Source organism: Rhopalosiphum padi, chromosome 1 (assembly GCF_020882245.1).
Source record: "Rhopalosiphum padi isolate XX-2018 chromosome 1, ASM2088224v1, whole genome shotgun sequence".
NCBI classification, from domain to species: domain Eukaryota; kingdom Metazoa; phylum Arthropoda; class Insecta; order Hemiptera; family Aphididae; genus Rhopalosiphum; species Rhopalosiphum padi.
The window spans coordinates 67,054,879-67,077,542 of NC_083597.1; the positions used below are offsets into that span (position 1 = coordinate 67,054,879).

General features: G+C 28.1%; 1 protein-coding gene across 11 annotated transcripts in view; it reads right to left on the reverse strand.

Annotated features, from left to right (window-relative positions):
* Nucleotides 1–2,604: 2,604 nt before the first annotated feature.
* Nucleotides 2,605–22,664, reverse strand: part of LOC132918564 (rho GTPase-activating protein 21-B) — a 63,627-nt gene continuing 43,567 nt past the window's right edge. For 2 of the 11 annotated variants that reach the window (XM_060979845.1, XM_060979852.1), the window contains exons 6-23: nt 22,419–22,544; nt 22,083–22,175; nt 18,884–19,021; nt 17,359–17,457; nt 16,807–16,936; nt 16,392–16,484; nt 10,368–10,479; nt 10,074–10,178; nt 9,049–9,300; nt 8,438–8,728; nt 8,278–8,366; nt 7,951–8,206; nt 7,673–7,888; nt 7,287–7,601; nt 6,885–7,224; nt 6,636–6,821; nt 4,195–4,394; nt 2,605–4,131 (exon numbers count right to left, since the gene is read on the reverse strand). In XM_060979845.1, coding sequence (XP_060835828.1) covers nt 3,481–4,131; nt 4,195–4,394; nt 6,636–6,821; nt 6,885–7,224; nt 7,287–7,601; nt 7,673–7,888; nt 7,951–8,206; nt 8,278–8,366; nt 8,438–8,728; nt 9,049–9,300; nt 10,074–10,178; nt 10,368–10,479; nt 16,392–16,484; nt 16,807–16,936; nt 17,359–17,457; nt 18,884–19,021; nt 22,083–22,175; nt 22,419–22,544 — 3,692 coding nt within the window. In that variant the 3' untranslated portion in view covers nt 2,605–3,480. Of the gene's footprint in view, nt 4,132–4,194; nt 4,395–6,217; nt 6,321–6,635; nt 6,822–6,884; nt 7,225–7,286; nt 7,602–7,672; nt 7,889–7,950; nt 8,207–8,277; nt 8,367–8,437; nt 8,729–9,048; nt 9,301–10,073; nt 10,179–10,367; nt 10,480–16,391; nt 16,485–16,806; nt 16,937–17,358; nt 17,458–18,883; nt 19,022–22,082; nt 22,176–22,418; nt 22,545–22,664 lie in introns of those variants that run through there. The other 9 variants (XM_060979847.1, XM_060979856.1, XM_060979851.1 and 6 more) reach the window with 9 other exon arrangements.

Sequence of the window (22,664 nt, forward strand, 5' to 3'; positions counted from 1 at the left end):
TAAAAATTAAGATGGCAAAACGCGGATACTTAGTACGGTCAGGTAAAATTTTACATTGCAAAACGTGGACACTTTTATAAAGTAAACTATAAAAAACTTATACATAAACATTATAAAAATAAAAACAAGTTGTTTTAGCATCTGTTCGAAACGAAACTCCCCTTAAGAACGAAAATCCAAAGTTGATGACAATAATAAACTATTAAATATATGTAAAAAAGGAAATAACTCAAATAACAAAATTTCGAATTTTTAAATTTTTAAATTCCCTATATTGGCTATATAATATTATTATAAATGACATGTAGTTTTTAAAGATTCTTTTCAATATTATTATTTATTTATATGATTGTACACATTTTTAATTTGCTTTAATATAACTTGATAATTTGATAAAAAAGTTGTAATAAATTAAAAAACTGATTATTTTGAGTTTTTTGACACTATACTACATTTATTAACGTTTATAATATTGACTTTTTATTTAATTTTTATATTTTAATAATTGACATTATATATACTTACTACTTAGGTATATAACTTTAATTTACAATATATGCTTGATGTATATAATAGATAGACAATAGTACAAAGTGTCCGCGTTAAGCAGTTTAAGCAACAATATACAGTACAAAGTGACCGTTTTCCCATATGCAAAGAAACACTAAAGTGACCAAATATTTTTGTTGTAAAAATGGGACAAAAAAATTATGATAAACAAAATTACATATTATTATAATATTTTTTTTTTATTTTAAATTTAAAAGAAAATTACATACATACTTACATTATCTTGTTTATACTAATATTTATTGTTGGAAAAAATTAATTTTAATAAATCAGACAGTGACTTCAGGAACGAGTAAAATTCTAGGCAAACCTTAGGTATAAGATATAATAAAAACAATAACCGGTCCACAAAAATTAAATTTTGTTAAATTTACCTTAGTTATACTAGCAACTAGCAAGTAAACCGCACACACTGCAAATATGCATAAAAGCATTATATATTATATTATATGACACAGGAGTTAATTATACAGTGAGTTCCGCTTAATGTAATCACATTGGTTCAGATCATTTTGATTCTATTAACCGGTTGATTCCATAAACATTTTTTTATTTATACATATTATGTTTAAAATTAAATTAAAATAAAGCAAAGAAACTATCTACTTTTGATTGTACTTGAGAATTTACTAATTTCATTTTCATATTAGCCTGAAATTAAAATCCACATTCAATTAATATATACACATAATTTTTATTTATTTAAAATTAAATAAATAATAATGTATGTAAATTGTACTTATAACCATTGATTATAAATACTAGTATTTATAATCAATGCTATAACTTTGGAAAAACTGAAAGGAATAGTTTTCGTTATATGTTTGAATAGCTCCTTTTAACAATTCTTATTTATTTTTAGTTTTTAGTGAAACTTTGAAATACCATTAAAATTATAAGAATGTTTTTAAAAATGATTCAATTATCCGGTACTTGACGATTCTAAAAAAAGTTTAATTTAACATTAATAACAAAAGATTTGGTTTGAGATTTTCAATTTTGATTCCAATAAATAGTTGATTCTATAAACCAGTGATTACAGGAATTCACTGTTTATGTTATTTCTATTAATGAAATTAATCTAAAATATTTTTGATCAAGAATATTCAAGACCCATTGCACATTTGTTGAGCGGTAAAATATCAAATGTATAAATTTTGCGTATGTGTATCAATGTATCTTATGTACCTATCATTATTATACAAATTATGTCGTATAATTAAGAAACTGCATTTGTGTCATGATATGCTATTGAATTTATTTGTTACAATTTCTTCCTGTATATCTCGGATACTACTGTTATAAATTGAATAATTTATGTTAAATTGTTAATCATTATCTAGGAATTAGATCTGTTCTGAACTCAATATTTATTGATTTATTGAAGTCTCACTGAAATTTAGTCATTTAAGTAGATATTATTTGTAGACATCTTTGGGAATACTTTTTTGTATGAGATTACAAAAAAATATATAATTATATGGGATTTTTTTTATTATAAAAATGTAAATACATTTTAAAGTATAAATGTACTGCAGTGTGTTTTTATTTTATTTAGCAATCATCAGTAATAAATAATAATGAATGTATATGGAAAATAAATTGGTGATAGCTTATCAAAAATTGGATCTAAATTATTTTTTGAAGCTCTATTTGAATAGGTAATTACATAATATAATTATTAAAATGTAAACAGTTGGTTTAAAAATTGCTATACCATATATATATATATATATATTTATGAAAGAAAACTTCTGTCTATATAACTTATATTAATACATTTAAATTATTTGAGTAAAGATTTATTTTTAAGTAGATATCTATAAAACTACTGAATCGTATATTTATTTTATACTACCCTCGTATTACCATTACTATATTAATCAAATATTTATTTTGAAGTAGTTAAGAACTCCTTAAATGAAGTATACATTTATAAATTGACTGAAAAAGTGGAAAGTGTAAGAGTAGAGTTGATATACAATAAACTAAATACAGTTGAACACAGGAAAAAAATAAATTATAGCATAGTCATTTAAAAATGTATTATCCAACACTTTATTTTGTTTTAGTGGAACTCTTAATGATTAAAACTTACACATAAAAACAATATATATAATATATAAAATTATATTGGTATAATTTAGTGACATTTTAAATATAAGTAATTTTTGTTGCTTTTACGTATATTATATAAAAACGCTTTACAAATTTGAAAAAAAAAGAAAAAACAAAAAAAAAATATATATAAAAACATAAAACGCACCATTTTTTTTACAAAAAAAAAAAAAAAAACAGTAACCAGTATACTTTGATGATACATAAATAAATATATAAGATTATTTACATTAATAACAGTTGTTTTTGCTTAAATTAAAATAATATAAAATTTAAATGCTCGGTATATTATCCGTGTACTAAAATTAAAATAAATAATAATGTGATAGTTACTGTGAAAATTAATTTTTAAAGAATAATTACTGAACTAAAAATTCATTAAATATAATATTTATATTGTATATGTATGTCAGTGGTAATGTGACAAAATAATAATAAAAAAAGTGAAAAAAAAATTAAATATAATAGTACTTTTTTTACAATACTTCTACCTCAACGTAGTCACAATTTTATTGCACCGTTTTTATTTCATCAAAACAATATTGTCAAGAAATTTTAAATAAATATTTAATACTTAAAAAAATTATACTTTTATTATCAAGATTATAAAACAATGTTGATATTCAAAAACATACCAAACTTTTAAAGCATAATAGGGTAATTGACAACCTAGAAATGATAGGGATGAGCACAAGTTTTGAATGATGAAAACATGGGGGGGGGGTATATGAGCACATTTAAGCGATAGGACAAATGAGATCAAAACAATTTTTAAAGAAAATACATTTACTGTCAAACGTGTGATTCAAGAGGTACATTCAACAGTTTAGACACAAAGTTTGGGTCGGCCATGCTCCTAGGTCTAATACCTCTTTCTTTTATACCATCCACAACACGAGCCCAACTCAAGTCTGGTGAACTGGTTCTTCTATCTTTGCAGCTCTTCTCTAATTCTTCTCTTTCCTTATTGTCCAACCACGTGATTTTATCAAAGTCCTTTGTACCACCCACTGTATGCCGCCTCTTGATGCTGCGATCAGTTGTAACACCGTTTTTACGTTTTTGGCGCGCTTCCTTATCGCGCAATGAACTACAGCGTCTAGACAATCCTTGTTTTCGCTTGTTCATGTTGCACTCGGTCTTCTCCATCTTGGTGAGGGAGTCAGATCGCCGGTGTTTGGAAGCGTCACCGTTTTTTGTCAGCATCATTGCCTCAAACTTAGTGTATTTAGAAATATATCTTTCATGTTTATTCAGTGACTCACAGCGGCGTAGTTTTACATGATTCCCATAATCTGGACGGTTTTCTTTTTGTTTTAATGATTCAGAACGACGCAGACGCACATTTGGGTTGGTGTTAATGTCTTGAAGACACTCAAAATTATCAGTTTTTGAAGAATCTTTTATCGATTCACTGGTTGAATCTTTCATGGTTTCAATTTCCTGTAATTAATAATGATAACAATTATAATTAGGTTATTACAATAATCTTTAACATCAACATACATGTTTTTCAGTTATATGCTGGCTGCGTCTTTCCAAAGATCTATGTAAACTTGGGTCCCTGTAAGTTTGCACATCTATATGATCATCATTTGATTTAGCCACTGGCTGAGTTTCTTCAACATCCACAGAGTCACTGGGTATTGAAAGAGATTTAAGTTTTTTGTCAAAGGCGGAAGTCAGGCTCACCAATAAATCCCCTCCTGGAAAATCAAACACAAAACTTTTGTCATGTAACACAAGAATAATGCTCAATACATATCATGTTCAACAAACCACTCAATTAGAATGTTAGATATTCTACAACATTTTGGTAACACACAATTAAAATAATTATACATAACACTGAAAAAGCCATTGGTCAGCTATTATTATAGTTAATATCAAACCCATTAGCTATTAAATAGTTAACAATTTTTTATTTTTGATATACTCAAATGTTAGAAAATAAACTAAATTTAAAATTAATCTTGAAAATAGTTTTAGTTAATTTGTAAATGTGTAAAAATAGAAATCAAACCAAAATTTTTTTTATACAGTCAACATAGTATGTATTATTACGTATAATTACAATTTATAATAACCACTTGGTACTATAATAGAAACCATTTGATTGGGAAGAAAAAATTGAGTAAATATAAATTATAAATTAAGTCATGAATGCAGTTCAAACACAATACGTACTAATACTCAAAACTGGACATTAACAAGTTAAAAAATAATAGTTTAGTAATTTTATTTATTTTTTTAAAATAACTTCTAACTTAATTTTTTTTTTTTTTTATGATAAGTAGTTAGCTAACTAAATACTTAATAATTAATTAATTTTAAAGACGTGTTACGCTAATTTTTTTTTTGTTATAAGTCCTAAAAATTATTAATATAATATTTTGATTATACAATAATTATTTGATTACATTTATTATTTATAAATTTTGATAAGGATCAAAATAAAGTTTATATATATTTTTTAACAGCGAAAATAATAATTAGGCACTATTTTTATTATTAATAAATGTAGGGAATGCTACTAAGATTTATAAAAATTTGATTATTGCCCGAGCATTATGATCTTTATCAGATGTTCTTTAGACAATGTGATAATAATAGGACAATTTTTAATACAAATTTCATTACAATTAAATTAATTATCATTCAAATTTATTTCCATATGGTAAACTTAACTATGGCTTTAAATACTTTATTACCTTTATGTAAATCATGTTAATTAATAGTCTTACTATTAATTTTACAGTTTATATTCTTTAAATTCTTATGGTCTAATGACACTATCTAAACCCACTGAATCACAAAAAGTTAATTAATTTGGCATAAAAATAATTTTGATCTCTTCTATATATACGGAACATGAATGTTGTTAAGATAATAATATTGAACATTGGTCTTATTTAAAAATATCTCAGAAAAATAATAATACTAGATAAAACTTTTTCAAGTTTAAAAAACTATTGGTGGCTGGTGTTGTGATCTCTTAAAAAATCAATTAACTAAAAATTAACCTAAATAATTTATAACTTATGGTAATAGAGTTCTATTATTGGGGATAGATACTTCCATTTATGTAAATTTTGTTTAATCAATTACTCTAATACTATTATGTATACATTTTAACATATATTTTTATCTTAAATGTTTAATGTTTATTGTGATTTGATATAGATTGTAAATTTGGTTATTATAAGTAAAAAAAAAATGTAAAAGAGAATAAAAAGAAAAAGAATGAGAAGTGAATTTAATAAAATTAGTTAACTTTCTTAGCTATTGATGTAATGTATAAATCTAAATGTTTTTCTATGTAAATTAATAAATTATATTAGCCCTAATTTTTAAAATTATAAAAATGCGAAGGCCTATTTAAAAGTATTAATAATTGGTAAATTGGTAAATAATAGCAAAATCAAGTGATTTTTGAAATACAGCAAGTAAATAGAAGCAGAAAATTAGTAGGAAAAAAGCAAAACCATGTTAATTGATCAAAAGTCATTTGAGCTAAATGTATAAGAACCTTTCAGGTTGGTAGTAGTAGTAATGCGGATACTGGTTAAGGGACGTGCCAAAAACCCATCCTTGTCGTTTGTTACTTAAGTGCTGGTCTATGTTACCATTTGCTGTAAATTTTGCTAATGAATCTCAAACAAAAATGATTGAGCCGGACGTGCAATGCACGCGATCGGTAAATTAATTTAAGATTACGCAATAGTAAACCTATTACAGTGTATACAAAGCACAACACTTTTTTTACATAATTTTATTAACTATAATTATTCCCATTTTACTTTTATTAACATATTTTAGTAATAGAATAAAATTTTAAAATACATATTATATGCAATATGAAAACTACTAATCTTAAACATCTATTTTATAATTATAATTACTATTGCGAACTCTTTAATACTTATCTAATAAAAATGTATTTTTACCTTCGTCTGATGCATGACTTATAGGACGTTCATTGGATATTCTTAAGCCATCACTAATTGAATCTACTGACCATTCATCAGCACTCTCAATACTTGTTTTTAATCGTTTTTGATTATTTTTTAAGTCTGAGTCATTTGATTGTTCAGTAGTCCCATTAGTTGTTCCTTTGGATACTTTGACCATGACTTATGGTAAAAAAATTATAAAGTCAACAAAATAATAATCAAATATTACTAAAAGACATTTACCTGGAGAATAATCTTTAGCTAGCATTAATGCTTCACTTGATTGAGTTACAGGCTCGTCAAGTCCAAAATACTCTCTTCTTCTTTGACCTCTATTAATTTCTCTTTGAAGCATTGCTTTTGTTTCCTGTTCAAAACGTCGTATTCTTTCTTGAGTAGTTTCAGCTAAATTGACATAAGTCTTAATTGGGGGAGCACCATCGGTATTTTGTGAGGTTGAATCTAAACTTTGATCATTATTTGTTAAATGTTCAAGACTGTCTTCAGATTCATTAAGACTAGTACTTGAAACAGTCTCTGAACTGGCTTTTGAACTGTTCAATTTATCTTTGTTAGACACATCCTACCATGGAAAAATTACATATTATTAAAAATTTTATAAAATTTATTATTTAATTGCCATACATGTTTAATATCAGTTGCACTTGGTAGTATACTAATATTAGGAACTATATTATTGGTTACGTTGGTACGAGACTTTCGTGATATATTTGAATTTTTGCCAGTAGCTCGATGCATTTTACGATTAGCTGCAGCAACAATATTGGTCACAAGATCTTTGGCCATAAATGGTGTGTACTGATTGCCAGAAACTTTGTTAATGTTATCCAAAAGATTTTGATTAGGAGCAGATTGTTCAATTTCTGGAACTTGTCCACAATTTTCAGGTATGGATGCCGTAAGATCTACCACATCACCGTTTCCAAAACACCAATCAGCCTGTTGTATGAAAAAAAATTATAATAATAAATTAATAACAATAGGAAATAATAATTCATATTATATATTACTTGTAATATTAGCGATTCCACAATGCGGCACTGATGACTCATATCTGTGACCATAGTTACCATGTTATCATCAGCAGAATGAACTAGGGTAGGGCCAAACACAATAGCCAAGTTACGTGCTTCCATTTTGTTGACCCCACTATGTTGCACAATTTTTTTTAAGTGCATTAGCAAATATCTTAAAGTCTCAAAATGGTGGTCTGGCAGCTTATGAACCTAGAGAAAAAATAAAAATGACTAAATTTTGTTGTAAAATGAAAACACCCTTTTTTACGTACTAGTTCTCGTAGTTTCACCATTCGCTGAACAGGATCTTCAATTTTATCAGCCTCAATGAAATGTGGATACATTTCAGTTGTTAGTAGTGCATCAGGAAGTCGCCTAAAGAACGATTTTAATAGGCTAGAGATTACATTCACATCTGTCCACCGGGGATCTCGTTGTAGAAGTTTAATGGCCATATCTGGGGTTTCCATACCACCAGTGTTGACCGCTTCAGTTAATGAAGTAATAGCAGCTGTATTACCAGGTACTCTAGAAGTTAAGACATAATAAAATATTAATAAATGTGCATTCAAATTTTTTGAGAAAAAACAATTTCATACCTGTAAATGCCAATGATATCCAACCCTTTGTCTTCAACTATTGATGTACATACTTCTACTATTAAAGGCACATACTCAGATTGCGTTGACTGCAGAAAAAACAATTATTAGAAATGTATAATAACATTTTTAAGAGCATAAAATTACTAGTGCATCTTACCGGTGGGCAAAGTTCCAAAGGTATGCCGATTGCAGTACCTGGCGGTGGCGGTAGTGTGGGCATAATTGGCGATACCGGCGACCCCGATCCTTGTTGTATTTTTTTTAATTGTTTTGCCATTCGATTTTTCCAAGTGTTAGTAGATTTGGGAGATTGCGGCTGTGATCCTTGGCACGGGCTGCGGTCTGGTTTTCGTGTTTTTGTGATTGGAGAATCACCAGTGGGTGAGCGGTTTCTGAACGCAGCTAACTTGCGCATGCCCTTAGTATTGCCAGGTGATATGCTCAAACACTGAAAACAAAACCAATTGGATAAATTTTAGTATATTTGGAAGTCACTAGTATTTTAAATATTAAATTGGTATTTAGTAAATACTATTAAATACTGTTAAATATACTATTTACTGATAGTATAAGTATTAGCATAGTGATGACAAAAGTTGACATTGGAGACTACGCTCGTAACGTATTTATCGATATAAGTAAAATTTAAACACTGCCAATTTCAATAATAATATACAATAAAAAAATTAATCATTTTTTTTAAACTATTTAACAACCAGCAAGACTGGCGTGGGCGACACTGCACTGCAAGTTTCGAAATCGACTTACTTCTTCTGCGGATAGAGGGGCTTGAGCCTCGAGTGCTTGTTCCTGTAATGCTTTCAACCAACGCACCATGGACGAAGTGTCGTCGGCTTGGAGCAGTAGTTCAGTGCACCCCATGTCGGCGACACTGGAGCAAAGTCGCATCACGTGCTTCCTCTTGGTGTAGTCGTGAGCCACATCCGTAGTGGACGTTCTTAGGTTGATACGATCACAGGACATGTTCACATCATCCGACTTTTCTAGCGTTGCGGGTGTCTAAAAAAAAAAAAAAAAAAAAAAAATAAAGAAATTGAAAAAAAATCAAATGTACCTTATTTATAGAAAACATTTTTTTTATTCATATACAGTAGTAGAACGTAATGAAATTCAATGAGAATTATAAGTTCTCATAAATATATATAAGCTCATAGGTATAAAACGTATGGACATACCCAAGAACCGGTAGACGACCATCGTTTTAATCGAGGATGTTTTGACGCCCGAAACCACATGGGCATACAAGAATACCTAAGACGCCGGTCTGGAGAACAGAACCGATTCATTTTTAGAAAAAGCGCAGTATAAGATAATAATTATGTCATGCGCTATATGAAGTACTGTAAGCCACGATGCAACTGTTCAACGTTTGGACGTATAATGTTACCGGTCGGCGGTCAGATCGCGGATGTGGAGGTACTATGGCACGCGCGTGCCCCTATTGTCATGGGTAGTTGGATACATAATAATGTAATATATTATTCGTGACGACGCGTGTGCACGAACCGCAAAAAACCGAAAATGCGATGACTGTATCTCTGCTGTTTGACGTTATGAAAGCTCTCACTTAAACAATAACATTCGAAATTTTTGAGAAAGCTTAAGACAAAAATCAAAAGATAAGATCGCGTTATACGTAAATTTTTATGTTATATAACACATAATACATCATATGAAGCTGAGAGACGTAGACGTCGAGTTTTCTTCGATTGAGTAAAAATTCGTAACAATGAGTTCCGCAATAAAAAGTCAAGGTTTTTATGTATACTTACATCGACCGAAATGTTAGGAATTGACTCTCGTTTTTCTTTGTACAGACACAACGTCTGTCCGCGTACAACGGCCCACACCGGTTTCCACGATCGATCGCATGCTTTCTATAAACAGTATAAACACAATATAATATAATATGTGACATTATATACACTATAGCTGTATAATATTATACACATCCTGAATGAACAAAAAAGTGTTTTTATATTTTATTTATCGTCTCATCGCTTGTGGTATATTTAAAAAATACGTAGACACTTTAGTTATAATAATATTTTACAAGACAATATTACCTTGCCGTCGATCTGAATCACTTTGCAAAGCAGCGATCCTTCTTTAACTATGCGGCTGTTGCCAAAATCCTGAAACGGTGGACCATTTTTCTTCGTTCCCAGTATGCTGCTGCTGTTAAACAAACAACGTTTAGTAAATAAATTAGTAAATATAATATACGGTTTATGTTATAGTTAAATAATATAATACATATGCTTCGTATACGGTCAAAAAACATTCATAAAAGTAAAAGCAATTAAAATTGTTTTATACAATAACTGCACATACTATATTATTATGTCTAGTAATTAACACAAATACACGATTATTGTTATACAATATTATATTACATATTAATATTAAATAATACACACATACTAGTTGATGAACATCATGGTATAATGCAGAAGTATATCGATGTATTATATAATATATATATATTATGTGCATAAATGCACATCTGTTAATTCTTTACTTTTATAGATTCTGTGCGTAATATATATTATATTTTTAATATTTTCATCACATATTTATAAAAGATAGTATACTATTATAAATAATAAATTTCATTTTCTAAACATAAAATATATTTTTATTATAATTTATATAGTTTTGAACTATTTTATAAAAATTTGAAATTGTTCACTTTTTTTAGATTTATGTTGATAACATTTTTTATTAGTTAAAAAGCTGGCAAATTTAATATAAAGTTGTTCTTGTATAGCAACTAAAAAATATCGAAAGTACATACATACATAATAAGCATAATTTTTTTTATAGACATTATTTAAGTTCAATTTTAGACGAAATCCTATGTTTATAAACAAAAAAAGAAAATTAACCGTAGGGTCTTGAAACTTTTTGCTATTACCTACGGAAGTATATCATTATTTTTTCTATAGGTATTTAATTTAATTTTCAAAATATTAGATTTATTTTAAGCCAAGAATTTATTCACACTTTTATCTATTGTATACACGCCGGTATTAGTTTTATCAAGTTAATAACAAATATGTATATGATATAATATAATGTACGTCTTATTGTTTAAAACAAAAAATAGTGCAATACAGTACTATTACTAATTGATAGAATAAATTCCTAATAGTAAAATAAATATATATATTAAGGCATCCTTAGAAATAGTGGCTGACATGCAATGTCTTCGTTCAGAAATGTTTTTCGTATGTAATGATTTATAAATGAATTAAATTTTATCCCATCTATTATAGTCACCTACTCAATGATGGAGATACACTTGAAACATACTGTAAGTGCCGAAGAGTTCTCCGTTTCTTTTTTTTAAGTTTACCGTATATACATAATATTATGATACCAAAGGTTAGACACGTTATTAAATATTAATATTCGTTATTAAAACAGCAGTTTTGGTGCGGGGTATTTGTTTTTATTGAAAAACATTATAGTTGATATAGTGCAAATATCGCGCTGTCGAGTGTACACGTTTTATATTGCACGTCGTTGTTTACATGTATTAAAAAAAAAAACATGCATGTCGGATGGAAAACAACAAATTGAAAAAATACGTTATTATTCATGAACCAAGTAACAGATGCATAAATAATGATGAAAGTAGTAATACATAATTCATGTAAAATAAATACGGGCTTCTGAACACTACTACCCAATGATAGTCGGTCGCGTGCCCGACATAGGTCATAAGCATAACTATTAATCTAAACATCAATTAAAAATTGGGGGTGGGGCATACATTTGCGCGTCAACAGTTTTTAACGCGTTCTGCGGGTACGTACAGGTACGTACATGCATCTATAATGGCATATTCAGTTTTTAGTTGCTTAATTTTAACCGTGCATTAAGATTATTTTTAATTAGGTATATTTTATATATTATTTTTATATGGACTTGAATAAAATATTTCAAATTTCCATGGTATATATTTATTGAGAAATACTGCTCTATTGATTAGTTTATTAGTATTTGTGTTTCAATTTCGTTTTTCAATAAAAATACTGCATACAACTTTCCTAATAACATTTTTTTGGCAATGCGTACCAAAAAAAAATAATAAAAGTGATTCAGAAGCGAGTAAATTCAGTAGTAGTTTGTAAAAATTGGATTCGGAGTAAGAAAAAATTATTGGCAATGAGTCGGTGACAAACAACTTGTATACATTTTAAACACACAGCACAAGAACATAAAGAAAGAACATTACCAGAGATAATAGCCCATAATGGTTAATACATTATAATAGCGTATACCTAATATATTATTTATTTTTGTTTTTTTTCAACTATCACAGAAGAGTTGAAATAATAATAATAATGTATTGAATTACACCAATAAGAGCAGAGCTCCTAAGATACTAAAAAAAAATATTTAAAAAATAATAGCTACATGACAAGTCGGTCAAATTCAAAAGGTTTTGAAATACCATGACTACATGTCTCATACATCGCGTGTTAATAAGAAACAAAAATAAAATGTTTATCGATAGAATTGTCTAAATTACATAGGTATAATCTATTATTTATATTTTAGGACTTTAAGTTAAGGTTAGGGTAAGAATTTAATAATATATACGCAAAGAATATTTATGTATCGTACTTATGTTATATGGATCGACAAATTTTATAACGACGAAATAATTCATAACAGCTACGAGCAAAGGATAAAACTATAGGATATAATATTTTTAACAAACTTGAAGAAGTCTCTTCACTTTAGAAGGTTGCAACTTCCAAGTGTACCTACTTCTTAGTTTGTCATTGTAAGGAATGTGTTGAATTCGAATTCAACGCTAAACTTTTTTTTTATTGGTGTAAAAAAATTAAGACATCGATTATTAAAAAACTTAATTAATAAATTTAAGTCGAAAAGTAATGCTTATAAATAATACAAAAAGAGCAAAATTGTTTTAAAAATGTCAAGTATATATATAGAAATTTATTTTATTTTAGTCTATTTCGATTATTTTGAAAAATGTTGGGAATTTTTTACTAAAAAGTTCAAAACTACATTAAATTTGCAACCAGAAACCATCTTCAACATTGAAAATTGAAGCATTTTTTCTGCAGCTATAAAAATTGTCTTCAAAATTTAGGTTCAGTCACACAAACAAAACTATATAATTGCATGTTTTATAACCAATAAATTTATTGATTTACTCAAAGTTCAAAATGTAAATAATACTAAATAAAATTATAGTTTAGCCAGTTTAGGAAAATATCTGAAATAATGTAGTATTATGTAAATTCCGTTACATAAACTAGATTTGTCGACTTGAAAACATACAAAATCGATCATGCGTTTTTTTGTCAAGGGGGCCCAACAACAAATATGGGATTTATCGTATAATAATATATACACCAAAACTAATAGAACCCAAGGACTAGCGAGTATTAATTACTGTAGTCCTTGACGATGCGTGATTTAAAAAAAACTAGGACACTATTATGGTTTTTATTCTATTTATATAAATTTATATATCAACGTCGACTTACGAAAAATCGAAATATACAATATCCTTGGTTAATGCGCACTGATAGCGATACGAGTCGTCTTTACGATAAAAAAATGTTAAAAAACACATTTTGGCCAGATTTTATAACAATGACTCGATATTTTGATTCTTCTAGAAATATATTTGATGTCTTGTGTAAATAGGATTTCTTTAAAGGCGGTAGTAGTGTCTGATGTTGTGTGTTCATGGCAAACGACGAGAATGAAACGTAATAGTTTTGGAAAACTGCAGCTATGACGAATTTAATAGTGGTCGATGAAGACTCGAGGGTACCAAAACTAACAAAATGGATCGTGTTTCAACAAGCCGGTTTTTGTTACTTATAAAAAAAAATTGTTTACCAAAAAATTAATTTTTTAACGAAACACAAACGACGATCTATTTTTTATCGTAATTTAATTAGAATCTTTTGTCGAGACAAATATACAAAACTATATAAATATATAAAATATGTTTATATAAGAGTGTAATAATAATAGATGTTTTAATTAAGAAATTCAGAATTATATTAAGGAGAAAATAATTGGGGTGGTAATTGGACCACATTTTATCTATTTGCTTCACATAAAATATTTGTGGTGAAACTCAAAAGCGCTAAAATATTTGCTTACCTTTAACTACTCAGAGATTGGGCCATATATGTATAACACAAAAACATACAAGTATGTAACGTTTATTAACTAATTATTTTTTTAAATAATATGATACAGATTTTACAAAATCAAATCTATCTTTTTTTCCCTTCTTCGTATTTTTTAATTTCGTTAAGAATATAATTTTTGTAAATTAAAGTTTATTTCCTGGCTTTTAATGTTCCTACGAGCTATGCTTCTTATTTTATTATAAACTGATTGAGCTTACAATAAAACGTATATTAAATATTATTTTATAAAAATTTAATGGTGAATCCGGTAGATACAATAATAAAAGTCGTTGAAAATAGTGGCCCAATTACCTATACCTTTTTGAAAAAGGTTAATTGTGGCCCAATTCCTGGGCGTCCAAAAATTGTTTTACATAAATCGGCGGGTTATCCAATTCTCTAAAAAGATAGCCCTAAACACATTTCAACAATAATTAAACGTGTACGTACACGATGGTTGATGATAATAAACTGTTGTAATCATGCAGGGATTTGAAAATATGATAAACATAATGTAACATACATAATAATATAATATAATACATTCGAGTACCAGCTATACTATATGAATAAGTTTCGTTATTCTGAATACCGCCATCCCAATTAATTGATTTATGATTTCATGCACGAGTACATAAAACCATGCATTTTATATACATCATTTTTTTTTGTACAAACAGAAAACAAATAATTTTTTTCTGAAAGTAGTCTTATTATGTGGGAAATACTTAAACAATTAAAAAAAAAATAATTCAATAGGAAGTAAAAAAAAAAATTAAACGTCAAAACCACTGTTATGTCTGAGTACTTGTACAATTCTAGAAGCAAATATTTTTAATAGATACCTATCAATAATAAACGATAAATCGTATATAGGAATATTCAACACAGGTTAGGTTTAACAATAAATTAATTAAATATCTACTAAATTAAATATTCCCAAAGTATATAGGTAATTCACTAGGAATTATCACCACCATATTTTCAAATGATGAATTATTTCAAACTTTAATTTTTGGAATTTTTAATTATACCTACTTAAAGATCATTTTTTTAAATACTTAAATTTTTATTTTATTTAAGAAGCGTTCTGTAGGGGTAGTTTTTATTTTAAAAATGTATGTATATAAATTAGAGTTTAAAAGAGTAATGTTTAAATTATTAAACTATAACTTGTATTATGATTTTATAATTGGTTTAACTAAGAATAAGAAGCACTATACTAAATATTAGTACATACAATTTAATAACTATGAAATTAATCGACCAGTTAGATTTAAATGCAACATTATTTTCAAAAATTTTATTTGTTTTACAATTTATGTTAAATGGTATAAAAATCCAAGTATCTGAAATTATGATCTTTAATTATACTAAAAAATGGTAAAAATTAGAATTTAATCTAATACTAAAGTATAAAAGGCGAGCGAGCAATATACATGGTTGATGAATTATCTTATATATAATATTATTAGAAGTTTTGTAAAAATTACGCTATTAAAATAATAATATTATTACAAGCGCACACAAAACACGTTCTAATATATTACAATACAATAATATTATAAATAATAACAACAATTATTGTTATAAAAATGACATATGGTCAGGTCAGACGACACTGATACCGAAATACTATCTATATACAGGGAAATCTATATAATATGTGCAATCCAATAAAATAATTAAAAAAACAGTAGGTAATTTAATTATCAATGAAGAGTCTACTGGTAGATATATGAATATATGACAAAATATATGCACATGTATAGATATTAGATAGATAGACTGCAAATAGTCCAGGAGAAACGTATTTTCGGCAAAAACAGAGTTATTATAACAGTGGTCACACAGAAACAAAAATATAATGATTAAGTCACAATATAATAGACGAACCCGCGGTCACAACTTGCGGCGGCATCTTCGAAAAGTCGCCGTAACCTTTGTATGTCACCAGGAAATAACGGCGCGCGCCATTTTTTTTGCACTCTGCACAGTACATTGTTACGTATTACACACCATTAAAATATAATATGTATTTCGACTTAGTGTTTTGTAAGCAACAACAATATAAAAAAAAATGTAATACATTTCAAGAACATCAATTTAATCACCTATAGGTATTATACAATATACATATTATTATGTTCTAATATATATAAAACTGTAAAACCTGTAGTATATAATATTGTATATTGGGGTGTATCGAACTCGTTATGCTGCTTTTGTGTGAAATTATTGAAAATACATTATGTACCTAAATTACATATTATCTGATATTGACACTTGTATAATTATTGGTCTAACTCACTTCTGCTGGGCGACGATAATAGAGGTGGGCTCGGATTCGGATTCGGTGGTAGTGAGGTCGTCGACGCTCATACGATCGCCCCAGGCCGTCGCTTTCAGATACGATATCCGCCTGGTGGTCCTTTCTTCTTCTATACATAAGAAAGGTATATAACTATTAAATATTATACTGGTTATAATATGTATTTCATGTGTAAGGTTAAGTCAGGTGATTCGGGTACCGAACAGAGATTTGTAAATCAAAAACCTATTTTGTGATTTTTCAACTCGATTTCAACATCCCATTATATTTACAATTTGTATCATAAATTTGATTTCAACACAATATTTATATTTCTGAAATGTCCCACGCTAAATTTACATAAACGATTTTAGAGAAAACCCAATGCAAACGCTTTTTGAGATCGAATTTAGAAAAACCACAAAATATAGATTTTATTTGGTCAGTTGATCTAAATTCTTGACCTTAAAACCTTAAAGCAAAGTATCATGCCATGAAACTCAAAAGAGTGAATTTCAAAAGGATAGTGGTAAAATGTAGAGTTCCCCTCACCATTATCAAGACTTGAGTTAGTCGGTCTCAACGTAATCATTTCACACGGTTTTTGAAGCTCGGCGGCTCCGGCCACAGTTTCCGTATCGTCTGAAGACACTGCGGTAACAAAAAAAATTCGTCCGCGTTAGCATTCAACTTGGAAACAGAGTATTGTATATTATTATAGGTACATATATCTTCGACGTATGATATATATATTATATAGTACTCTGAACCAAAAAGCAGTGTTATTGCGAATTTGCAGTGTTATTAATATTAAAATGGCGTAAAACATATATACGTATACATAGTATGTGTACATTGTCAAGTGTAAAATAAATCTCGGAAAACACTACATAACTGCAGCAGTAGTGTGCATGCAAAATAGAATAACATACATATTATATAATGTGTATTACACGTTAAAGCAGTAGCAATAAGCTTAATATTGTGTGCATTACGTTTTTTTAATAATATATTATAGGTATTGTAAGCGCGGGCGCACCGATTTATCAGTGTAGCTGCAGTTTAACATATGGTTATTTTTTTATATAGCGTAATTTATATACGCGACAACCAGTTGACAGTGAGTATAAATACATATTATGATATTTTAAATACAAATGACGTATAGGGATCGATCATTGCTGGTGGGCCAAAGGTGTTAATAATATTATAAATACTAATATTTTTTTTTCATTTTTTAAACGATTCAATATTAACATGATCGTGTACAACGATACGGATGGGAGAATACATATTTATGTAATGATAATTCATAAACACTAAATAAAGTTTTTGTTTATATAGATACAGATGCTTTCTAATCGAGGTGTACATTGACATTTGAGAGATTTTAGACACTGTATAAAAACTGATTACTATAATAAATCTTGTATAGGTGGGCAAAAAAGAGTAAAAGAAAATTTGAATTGTTCAATAAAGACATCCAGCACTCAATTCATATTACTGCAAGGACTATACATAAATCACTAAATATTATAATGGTTGAAAATGCCTATGATTATGATGTAGGTATATTATGAAATGTTATTATTTATTAATGAATGCCGTTGAGAAGTCAACAGTTCAGCGATAAATCTTCCGTGCATTTTGTTAATTTGGTGAAATTTTAATAATTTTTATCGTTATATAAATTTCATTATATTATAGCTTTCCCATCGCAATAGTATAATAGGTATATGTCGTATATTACACTATACATAATACAGTGGTTAGTATATTTTAGTATATTATCTTATAATAATGGTGTATTATACGTGGTACGTGCTGTGTGAATATCAGCGGATCTAATCGATTACTGTTATATGCGTTTCCATGTTGTTTAAATCGATTGTAAATTAATTAAAAGTGTTAAGGCCTCTCTAGTCTCAAGTAGAAAGAAGAAGAAAACAAGGAGCATTTTCGTTTTATTATTATTATTATTATTATTGATGTCATATCTTTTCTCTCTATCTCACTCTCTCTCTCTATTTTTTTCAATCATCACTCTCCATTTCTGTGTAATACACAACAGGCTAACCTTGGCTGGAGCCAGTGGACTGCGCGGCAAAATCGACAGGCCTATCCTTGGGCAGCTCGAGGCGCGTCGGTCGCGCGTTCCGCCGACGGGTTTTTGACTTTTCCGCTCCGTTTTCCATCGGCTTCTGGTTTCGTCGCTCTTCACACAATTATTTTCGTATTATTTACAAATATATTATTATATTATAATAACAATATCACATAAATAAAATCATCATATTTTGGTTGACCAAGTCGTTATGAAATTGGCACAATAAAATGTATAGGTATATATATTATATAAGTACATACATGAACCCTGTACCGTGAACAGGACATAACCTAAATCGAATTTTAATTATTATTATTATGACTCACATAACTGTATGAGTATATATTTAAACTACGCAAATGTCTTTTACCAACATAGGTACACAGTACACCCGAAAACATAATACGTCTGGACCTAAATATATACGTACATATAACTGGGATTAGGATTTTGTGACAACTTTCTCTTTACCAAACACAAGAAATATAAAGGCAAAAAAAACAACCGATGTACAAAAACGATTTACGGCCGATTTTCAGATGACGTGTGCATAATGTCTTTAGTATTTTTTTCTCGAAAAAAAAAACAAATTCAATGCAAATATATTATGTACTGTATACTGGCGTAACGTTGGAAAGCAGGTCGAACCAAAAATGATTTTCAAACGTTTTTATTTAGACAATTTCGTTCACAATTGTTTTGTCTAAAACAAAATAGGTACTATCGTTCACAATACAGTATACGAAATATAGTTATACCATATATGTATAAAATATATACAATATACATACTCATACGTATTATACAAGTCTTGGATTGGATAGCAAAAAAAGAATAATAAAATGTATGTATATTATACTATAATAGGAAATATGTGAAATTTAAAGTGACCTATAATCAAATACCCATAGTTGATATATAACAACATAAATTATTAAAACGGGATTTGTGGTTATTATTATTAGAAATAATCAATTAGGAAAAACGTATTATTATTAAACGACATGAACAAGATTATTTTCCGGCAGATGACGGAAAGTATGAAAATATTTTAATGACAAAAAATTATATTAATTTTGTAATACCATAAGATTTAATTTTGCTTTTTGAAACACGCGGCTATGTACGTATGTTCCAAGGGAGAATATAGAAAATCGATTTATTTACGAGCACCCGGCCACAGAGTTATTTTTATCCTTGACGTAGGTGTTGAAAAGTTTAAGAGAATAATAATAATCTTATGTTATCGCAACTGACTTAGAAGTTTGAATTTGAGGGGCAACTCTATAACGAATATAACGCAATGACATCGTTATCTAAAAATCAAAAATGATTTTTTTTTTATGAAAACAAAATAGTTATTAACTATCATAAATAATTAATAAATAATTCAGTTTTATAGTTTACAAGTTCTATTTTGACGAGGAAACTTATATTTACAATTATTATTTGTCCCCGGACACAAACAGTAGGTACAAGAGTTCTCGCTTTTAAAATGCCAATAAAGTCCTATAAATTTGGGTTTGTACGAAAAATATATCAATGCTATTCAATACAAGTTGAATAGACAAATTGAAAAAGAAATATATATTTGATACACCTGTAGGAGTTTTAATACAAATCGATCAATCTATAGAAATTATAAAAGTTGTGTACAGTGTAAGTATGAATGAATTTATTTATTAAGTAAACAACAATATTCAAAATTAAGTCTGTAAATATTTCATCAAAAACTAAAGTTAATTTTCTTTTTCTTATTGGATAATACGTTTAAAATTGAATTTTCAAGGATGATCAACTTATAGATGGTAAAGGCACTGTTGAGCGCTTTTACAGTTTCCTACACATAGAAATCATTATAATCTATAACAATTTTGTTATCACGAGCATAATATTACCTATACCTTCACATAATATATTATACACAATACATATAGAAACCGCTTATTGATGGTGGACGAAAGAATAACAACAAAATAAAAGCAACAACAGAAGCATCTTGCATACTCGTATTTTTACGTTCATTGGGAAAAGCAACAAATAATAATATAGATTATATTATAATTAACAATTAATAACAATTAATAATGATATTATTATCGTTTTGTCATATGCAAAATAAAATAATAAAAATAATAATTATATTTTAATGTAATACATTTTGAAATCATATTTGCAGAACGCAAAATCTTTTAGCAACAGTGTAATAATAATTTTATAATAATAAAATAATATGACGATAGAAACTATGTCGGTGCTATTTTTATTTTGTACATTTCGGCTAGTGGTTCGTTTCTCATCTACCTACCTGAACAGTGCGTGTAATGTGCCGTACGGAAAGAGCTATTTTAAAATTCTTAAGAAACGCATAAGCAAGCCTTATACCAGTTACCCGGTTTAAAACAGAATTTCATTAATTATTATTATCTTTATTATCAACATCAATTCATCAAAAATCATCGTGTTCGCAACTATGAAATTTTCTCTCACTGATTCATCTAACTACAGACATACTGCGACGTCGTAACAGCACTCTAAACTAATACCAAGGCCGTAATTTATCTACTGTAAACGTTACTGAAACGGAACGAAAACCATACAATTTGACAATGGTATTTTAATAACAAAGCCTATATTCAAAAACAGTAATTACACTCCGCATTCTACTATAAATAAATATAGAACTATTTAAGTATTAAAAAAAACTAATCTACAACACAAAATATTATATATACTACTAAATCGATTGTGTAAAACCATTCTGCTACTGGATAATCAACTATAATAATATTTTATAATATAAGATATACATATAGGTAATAATGCTTAAAAAATATAATATATATATAGTAAGTATAGTGTCAATGGAAAATCGAATCACCGGACGGCGGATAGTCGATGATCACGATAGAGAATAGTTTTGAAGAATGAATATAGATACATGAAAATGAAAATTAGATTGAAAACCGGAATGCGGTTTATAGGATTAAGATAAGTGCCTTAAATAAAAATAAAAACTCAGCACTTGGTGCAAGGTACTTTGGTATATGATGTGTATGATATAATACAGCAGTCATATAATACATCAAATTAATCATGTAATATTATACACGATTGTATACTATAAGTCTATAATCTAACTGGAATAATATAGTTGTTACTAGCTCACCTATGATAGTGGGCTTTTTACATGCGGCCAGGTAGGAATCTTGACGCACCACCGGTTTGAAGCGATACGATTCATCTTTAGAAATAGACTCGTCTAAAAAAATTAACCCCTTTTTTGTCAAATACTCCAATTGTGGTTAGGTGTAAGTAAACACATAAATAATAATAAATATTGCATGACAGTACACCCATCTCATGCAAGTCTGAACTCGTATTGTTGTCCGTCCAGCACGATTTTAACCGACGCAGTACATGACAAAAGCTCAGAACCAGACAATTAAACACGTTTAATATAAAAATAGCTAAATATTTATAAATATCGTCTGTATGGCCTTACCTTTTTGTGGTTCATATTCTTTGGGAGGATCGCAGTGTATTTTGTTGCTACCAATCGGTACGATTAGATTTCCAGAATGATATCCCACGGAAGGACTGGTGAAAGAGATTGATTTATCAGAAGAACCTGCATGCAAGAAAAAAGTTAAAAACAAAAATATTTTTTAACGTTTAATATAGTAAATTTTTCTAAAATATCTGAATACGAAACTGTCTTAGTGTTTAACTTTACCGGACCGACTTTAAT